This window comes from Stegastes partitus, unplaced genomic scaffold (genome assembly GCF_000690725.1).
Source record: "Stegastes partitus isolate 25-593 unplaced genomic scaffold, Stegastes_partitus-1.0.2 Scaffold238, whole genome shotgun sequence".
NCBI classification, from domain to species: domain Eukaryota; kingdom Metazoa; phylum Chordata; class Actinopteri; family Pomacentridae; genus Stegastes; species Stegastes partitus.
Window position 1 is genome coordinate 396,890 of NW_007577969.1, and position 8,339 is coordinate 405,228.

The 8,339-nt window shown below is 42.3% G+C and overlaps 1 protein-coding gene across 1 annotated transcript in view; it reads right to left on the bottom strand.

Moving 5' to 3' along the window:
* Positions 1 to 8,155, bottom strand: part of cpap (centrosome assembly and centriole elongation protein) — an 18,873-nt gene extending 10,718 nt beyond the window's left edge. Inside the window, exons 1-12 of the mRNA XM_008281604.1 lie at positions 7,772 to 8,155; positions 6,863 to 6,989; positions 6,522 to 6,734; positions 6,205 to 6,349; positions 5,963 to 6,068; positions 4,851 to 5,633; positions 2,709 to 3,516; positions 2,281 to 2,413; positions 1,775 to 1,940; positions 1,088 to 1,219; positions 473 to 610; positions 115 to 220 (exon numbers count right to left, since the gene is read on the bottom strand). Of these exons, the coding sequence (XP_008279826.1) occupies positions 115 to 220; positions 473 to 610; positions 1,088 to 1,219; positions 1,775 to 1,940; positions 2,281 to 2,413; positions 2,709 to 3,516; positions 4,851 to 5,633; positions 5,963 to 6,068; positions 6,205 to 6,349; positions 6,522 to 6,734; positions 6,863 to 6,989; positions 7,772 to 8,155 (3,241 nt within the window). The remainder of the gene's footprint in view (positions 1 to 114; positions 221 to 472; positions 611 to 1,087; positions 1,220 to 1,774; positions 1,941 to 2,280; positions 2,414 to 2,708; positions 3,517 to 4,850; positions 5,634 to 5,962; positions 6,069 to 6,204; positions 6,350 to 6,521; positions 6,735 to 6,862; positions 6,990 to 7,771) is intronic.
* Positions 8,156 to 8,339: the final 184 nt, after the last annotated feature.

The window sequence follows — 8,339 nt, forward strand, 5'->3', positions numbered from 1 at the left end:
ATGGATGGATGGATGGATGGATGGATGGTATCAGATTGGGACTCAAAACTCGTGTCAGAAATAGTTTTGAATAGTATAAACGTCCCTGTGAATGAAAACCTGTCGTCACTGTACCTGCAACGCTCTGGCTGCCCTCAATGGTGTTCCTTCTTGTGGCTGCTGCAGCGCTGCTCTGTGGAGGGCTGCTGCTGCTGCTGCTTCCTCTGGAGTCAAGAGGACTCTGAAACCAAAGTTTAAGTGTCATGTCAAGATGAAAAAAGCCCAGAGCTCCCACATAGTGAATGACTTGATGATTTGAGGACTGTCAAAGCAAAAATGGATAAAGGGACTTATACATGCTGCCTTTGTCACACTTACTTAATTCAGCTCATGCTGCTGTGATCATACCATTGAAAGATGTGACCAAACTACAGGCAGACCTGTACTGACAAAATGAATATAACAAATAACATATAGACATAAACATGCTTACTGCAAACGTCACTCCTTTGGACACAGACGACACATTATTCTCAGAGATTTTCAGACCCTCTTTTGTTTCTGTTTCCTTCGGTGCAGCGACAGGGTTTTTCTTCAAGGTGCTGAGGCGGAGCTTTTCCAACATGCGGATCTTAAAGTAAAAGCAGAAACATGCTTAAAACATTATTTTTTTTAAACGGAAAACACTGAAACTTTTGGTTTTTTTAATTCAGGAGTATTTCTCTGCAACACACTAAGTCTGAATTCTTAACATGTTGTCGGCTCCATAATTTAAACCCTCTTTACCTGGTGTTAGAATAACACCTCAGCTGTGATTACATTGTGATTGGTTCTCAATATTAAGTTTGGCAGGGCTGCAGATTTATGCTAACAGACAGATTATGGCTTGCTAGCTCCAGATTTTACCTTTTGCCAGGCTTACTTAAACCCACAGGAAAATAAGGTGACCTTTGAATTTGCTGTGAAGATTTTACTGTATTTGCACCTGACTGAGATCTGATCACAGTGCAACTATCTGACATCAACTTGTGCTTATTTTCCATCCACATAACATTCCAGACGCAGGCTGCATTGTAACGCTAGACAGGTGAGGTGTCTGATGAGGTACCTCGTCCCGAAGAGAAGCGTTCTCCTGGCTGAGGGAGTCGACCTGTTGTCTCAGTCGGCTGTGTGTTGACGTCCACCGACTCTCCCTTCGCCTCAACTCCTCCTGCAGGGAGCTCAGCTGCTGCTTCAGCACCTGGAGATTCAAATAGAGTATTTTAAGATTTCACTCATTCATTCATATGTTATTCTTGTTACTGTTTTTTTCAGGGGTTTTGTTTTTTTGAAGCACAGCGTGTGTAACTAGATGTGCACAATTACCGAAGTTTTAGGAAACACTTTTTTTTTCCTAAGTCTGCAAACTCAAGAGCTCAGATTTTTAATTTGACTGTCAGTAGGAACTCTCATCGTTAGCCAAAATTATGTGTGAATTGCTGCAGCAAACAATGTTGTGTAATAATTTATGTTTTGTGCCATTATGCTACTATGTGAGCTTAAAACATGCTTAGATTTGCTTTCCCCACTGTCCATTTTAAACTTGAAAAAAATAATTATTTGTCTCCTTGTGTGCAGCAGAAAACGCTGTTAACATTGGATTATTACCTCGTAAGTTAATAAGGTACAAATATTGACAGATCTAGCTGATGCAGAAACACTGAAGTCACGTTCTATGGAATGTGTATGTAAAGTCCACAATCGTCAACCTACTAACATGCGATTTGTTGATCTGGTTCAGTAAGTTTTGCATCACCTGGATTTCCTCTCGCTCCTTCTTGTCGGGCACGGCTCTGGCAGCTAACGCATGCTTCTCAAACAGTTTGCGCTCCTTCTGCAGCTTCTTGTTCTCGTCTTTCTTGTATTCCTCAAACTTTGCCAGCTCCTCGGCTTTGGTCTGCTCAAACGCCAAACGCTCTTTTCTACAAAACAAACAACAAAGTAGACGTAAATCTCACAGAAAAGGAAAGAAAAGAAACATCACATAAGAATACATTACTTCTAAAAAGACTTAGTAAAAGAAATTAGGATGTAAAAGTGAACAGAACACTGGCTGTTCATCATGCAGGGTCTCTGGCACCCTAAAAATAAAGATTTTGTGGTATTTATTTTTGTGAACGTCTTCATCAAATGTTATTCTGTAAGCCTTCTGTACTTTAAAAGTCTCACTGGACCAGTCTGTGCGAGTCTAAAGCTGATATTTTAAGAAACTTTTCATACTTTCACACGACTGAAATGTTTAAGCGCAGCCAAATATGTCACCTGAGATTTTCCTGATTCTTTTCATTCTCCTGCCGGAGTTTAGTGAGCGCAGCGTTCTCCTTCTTAAATCTCTCGATCTCAATCTCCAGCTCCACCAGTCTCTCTCGCAGCTGTCTCGACTGGACCTGTTGGACTGGGGACAAAAAATGCACACACAAAACTGAAAAACACACTCGTGGGGTATCTCATCCGTAACTGCTCATATGTGTTCCAAACAGGAGTGTTGATCTGTGACAATGTTCATGTTTTAACTGTATAATAACACAAAATCAGAAAGGAAAAGTGATCCTTTGAAGTTTACAGATGGTGCCAGAGCTCAAAATACAGAAGCAGGAAGACAGACAGAAAGAGTAGAAGACAGTAGTGCAGAGTTGACATTAATTTTGTGAACGAATAATCAGAGCAATCACAACAAACATTTGTCTAACCTGTCTCCTCCTCTGGCTTTTTGAACTCAGAAGCAACAGAAGCAGCAGGTGGAGGAGGACCAGGTGCATTCTGGGCTTTTGGCTTCAGCGAGGGGAACAACCTGGTCATGAGCTGGGAGGCAGGAGGAGGATCGGGCTCCAGGTTGACTGGACCTTTATGCAGCTCCACAACTTTGCTCACTGCTACCTTCCTCAACAAGGTCCTCTCCGGTGGTGAAACTCTGTTGGCTGCTGGCTTGGAAACTGGACTAACTTCAGTACTCTGATTGGCTGTGCCGATGGCGGTGTCCTCCAGGTCATTCCACGTGTCGTCATCGTCAAACACAACTCTCTGCTGCTGGCTGTCTTTGTCCTCGATCACAGTGGAGTCGTCATCATTGCTGACGTCGCTCTGCTGATCCTCTTCTTGTGCCACATCAGAAGCCAAATCCCTGGAAATGTCCTCGTCTTGATAAGACCGTTTGTCATATGGTGGGTTCGTTGGTGCAGGGAAGCAACAGCTGCTTTTGACCACGACTTCCTGGTCTCCAAATTCAGAACCACTGCAGGATGACATGTCAGAGATCTTACGCTTGTCTTCTCCCTCTCTCTCCTTATCCCCACTGCTCACTCTGGCCTTCAGTGCATCATCTCTTATCGTTTCCACAAATCCTTCTGAGATCACAGAACTGTTTTTACTGGATCCAACACTGCTGCACCTTCGAAGTGCATCCCTGGGAGGTGACTTGATGGGGGTGGAGGAGAGCCGCCGCTGATGGAGCCCCCTGGCTGCCTGCAGCTGCCTTTGATGCTGGTCCATCTGAAGAACCTGTGAGTTCAGAACAAAGTCTGAGATTGCAGGTATTTACAGTCAGCAGGTCAAATATGATTGGACAACACTCTAGAAAAACCACACAACAGATATGAAACTACTTCATTCTAGCAAGAGTTTGCTCAGAGTTCTTCACAGTCATTGAACACATGTACATGCTGTGTCTTACATTTTTTACTATGGTCATGACTTTTTTATGGGTGGATTTGTTTTTAAACCTACATAACACTCAGTAAAGAGATGACAGAAGATAAAGGGAGAGAGTTAAGAAATGTAACAAAGTTCCCTGAGGCTGATGGTGTCTTAATTACTATGCAACTTAATTGCAAGGGCAACCCACTATGGCAACTTATTTAAACTGCAGTAGAAGATGTTTGGCCACTTTGGGGAAGGGCTGAATCATTCTGGTTAATACAACATTAAGTATCTAATTGCATTTTTACAACACAAGCAGTTAGACTGACTCAAAACAACTCAAACAAGGAGCTGAAAACATCCTCACTCTCCCTAAAACTACCAGCAAGCCATTTACATAGAAGCAATAATGCATCATCAATACTGATTTTGACCACTTTTAAAGAGTACTGTGCATTAATTAAACAAATGAGCATGGTAGAATTTTTTTCTTAGGCAAGGCATCAAAACACTTCATGCAACAAAAATGTAGTGTCAAATTAAGCGTTATTCGGTTATGTTTGCAATAGGACTGCATGATACTGGAAAAAGGTGACATTGCAGTATTTAGTGTTTATGCAGTAAGGACAACAACATATTCAGCAGATGACTGAATAACTATTGTAAAGAATAAATAATTCTAAAATGAATGGAGAGATTTTGCAGCAGAGTGCATCAAAAATAGAAAAAACGTATTTATTTTTTTAAAGCTACAAAAAGGGACATTTGGAACCTTTCTCTAGTGGCATCAGACGAAGGTATCCAAAATATGTTTTTGCTTTGGACAGCATTCAGATCTGACTTTGAGTTGTGGTGCTAATTTTTAATGGTCAAACAAATTAGATTAATGGAAAAAGTTGCGACAGAGCATCTGCTTTTGGTTAACATCATAACTTCTGTAACTAAAATATTTTCATACACTGATGTTGTAATGTTTTATTTGGAACCAAATCTTGATCATTTTCTCTCCTATTCCTCGCTCATTTTACAGTGCACAAGGGCCGACTGCATGTCAACAAACTCTGTGTCTTGTAAACAAAGTATTTAAAAAAAAAGTGTATGTTATTAAATCTGAGTAAACTATGATTCATCAGACAGACTTCTCTTGAAGATTAGTCATGGAACATGAGAACGGTTTAAGGTAATGAATGTAGCACCTTCATGACAAACGAGGAGTTGGATGAGAAGGACAGCTCTTCAGCTGCTTGTTCCAGCAGCTCAAACTCTCCAAGCTCCATGTTTTCCAGGTGCTGGTTGCACTCCCAGTGATGGAGTTTCTCCTGGAATGATAACTCAAAGGAATCCTGTGGAGCTCCATCTCCTCCTTCTGTTCCCGCTCTTTCTTGAGCTGATTTCACTTTTGAAGCATAACTTTTCTCTTTAGTGGCATCATTTTCAGCCTTTCCTGGCCCTCCTAACATGCCCAGCTGTTTGGTTACAGGGTTTGGCTGCATGTTGTGAAAAGAGTTCTTTGTGGTCTGAACTGAAAGACGCACTTTCCTGTTATTCTGCTCCTTTCCTTGCCAAAGTTGATGTTGTTTGGTTTGTCTGATGTCTGGGTCAGTCGGAATAGACTCCGTTCCTTCTGTGTTCTGTCTCTGATAACTCCCCAAAACCTTTGTCCGTGCTGCCTTACTCTCTGCTCTCATGTCCTGAGGTGGTGAACTGAGTCCCCTCAGTCGGTTTTCCTTGTTGAGTGTAGCAGTTTTACGCTGGACAGGAAGCCGTGGGACACCATTTGCACTACTTTTCTGGATAGATGCAGGCTCTGAGTTACTGCGCGACATTACTTTGGCCCGGGGTTGAGGTTTGGGATCGTTCTTCACCTCTATTTTATGTAATGGAGCCTTGGGATTGTTAGTAAACCTAGAAAGCCCCTCGCCTCGCTTCAGAAAGGCCCTCTTGGGAGGGGCCTGTGCAGCTTCAGCTTCATCTGGGCTCTGTTAATGTGAGGAAACACAGTATGAACAAAATGTGCATCTGAATTTCTGTTGAATAAAAAAAACTTGGTAGTGTAGCAACTCTGAAGCCTTAAATGTTCAGGTTTTCTTTAATGCACCTCATTGCAACCACATTATAATATGATAATAGCAGTGGATTGAGGTTGTCAAACACTTTTCTTATCATCAAATGTATGGCTCATTGTTAAACAATCTTATGGGCTTTGCCTACAAAACTGTTTAGCTTTTGAAAACAGTTTTTTCATGTGTTTTAGCGCTGACAGATGATTTTCACCCTTTATAGGCAGAACCTCGCTATATCCTCTGACCTTTTGTTGCTGGACAGACTTCAGCCTCTGCTCCTCCAGCCACAGTTGCTCCTCCAACAACTCCTCAAACGTCTGCTTCTGACCCCCAATACCTGGTCTTATAGGTCTGGAGAAGAGCAAGACATATGCAGAAGGTGAAGAGATTCAAACAGACACAGTTTTCGATAAAATCACTCATACAAAACAGTACAAATAAGAGCCACATTGCTGCATGTCCAGCTTGGTCTAATCTCTTCATTTACCTGTCATGGGAGACTTTATCTTCTCTTCTGCTGTTGTCATCAGTTGTAGTCACACCATTATGTTGTATTAACATGTCATTGTCCTCGGGAAAATGGCCAGAATCGACACTCTGCTCCTCATCATCTTCTCTGGAGTTCCACATGCCTGTAGGAAACACAAAGTTTGAGAATCTCACATAGAGGTGATTTATCCCCAAAAGTATGTCAGCAATGTGCTGAAAGTAAAAGTAGATGTGTGCTGATGCTATGTTCGGAATACAAATACAAAAAACATAGTGATTAAAATGTTATTTTAAGCCTAAAAACAGATTTCTCACCTTCTTCCTCATCTTCAACCTCCACATGACCTTGATGTTTAAGTAGCTGCTCCTGTCTGCCTCTTGGTAAAGGCTGTTGTTCCTGTCGGAGGCCCTGTGTGACCCCATGGCAGCTCATATTGGAGCTGGAAGAACTTTCTCCGTAATGAGAAGTCCTGTGGAGAGTGTCCTCGCCCCATTCTGCTCCCAACGCCCCTGAACTCTCTGCATATTCTGAAAGACACATTCCAGTCACATCACAGTCTATGAAGCAGAGAAAATACATACAGATCGTTTACCAATTTGGTAAAGGAAAACAGTTGATCAAAATTGCAGCTAATCTAGTAATTTCTTTGTCTAACCTCCCACGCAGTGCTGGGATCCATTCATGATTCCCAGTAGCCTCTGCTGCTCCTCCTGGAGGCGAAGCAGCTCCTCCAACTGATGAGCTTTTAGCTGCTCCTGCATGTGCTGCTGCCACTTTCTCAACTGCACAAAAGCACACAATATTATTTTGTAATTTATCCATGTAGCCAAACTCTCAGTGTTTTCTTCAATTAATTTAAAGGCATCTCACAACTTGTGTACCTGTATCACATCAGTGTCTTCAATTAATGTACTGATAATTACCATACTAAAGTGTTTGCTTACTGTCATCTACGCATTTCTGTCACGATTTGAGTCTTCGCCAACATAATTAGCCTTAAGGGAAAAATACTAATAATAGCAGGGAAAGGCAAATGAGTGCGTGTGATGGAGGTGCAGGGTATTAAGTAAACAGGAAGACATGATGTAATCAACGGTGAAGCCACGCAAGGTCCCAGAAAAGCACAACTTCTTTAGAGAACATGCTGTTGTCCTAACATTAGTAACGAATACGTCGCTGTGTTTGGTTTGATGTGAATCAGTTTCAGTCATTTTACTATAAATCAGTATAAATAAAGGACATTCTCTTAGTATCAATATAAGATATCAGAAAACATGCATCAGAATGGAATATCAGCAGTTACGCTGCTGAGCTGATGTCCATCTCATTAGATCGCAATTTTAGCTGGCATGATCAGGTATTTCAGATGTTATTTCTAGAGAAAACTGATTGATGCTATTCTTTGTAGCGTTAATTTCAACAACCAGATTGTGCCTTGGGATGCAGACAATTAAAAGTGCCCTTGTTGTTATTACAATATAATTTACAGAGACAGATAATGAATATTTCACATCAGCATCAGTTAAAGGAGACACCAGATTCTGACATGCAACGTTGGCCTTACCTGTTCTAGCTTCATATTAAGAGGCAGATCCTGTGATTTTCCTGCAATCTCATCCAAACTGTTCAGCTGTCCATCTGTATTTGTCGTTGGGACGTAGACTAGACCGTTCACCGGCCTGTCAACTCCAGCCCTCTCCTCTCCAAGTGACCGTGCAAATCCATCCACGCCGAGGCAGCTGCTGTCTGCAGAGGCGGGCAAAGGGGCGAAGTCTGAGGCGAAAGAGTCATCTGGCTTCAGGGGAGGGGATCCCACGGCAGAGACATGCCGCAGGGGGCCAGCCAAGTCAGGGGAGGGGTTGAGGATCACCCCGGCTCTGGTGCTACTTGGCATCCACCGGGCCAAGAAGTCCGCCTGAGAGTAGTGGAGCTCGGCCGGAGATGACATGATGACCGCGATGGTTCAGGCAGGGTTTGCTAATCCGGGATTTGAACGACAGAGGTGACATTTTCAGGGTTAATCAGGCCACAAATAAACACGCTCTGGATTCCAAGAAAACTATACATAGAGGCCGTTAGACGTTTAATTAGTCATCTTAAATCAATTCAGGCTCAAACCACATCAGCAGAGG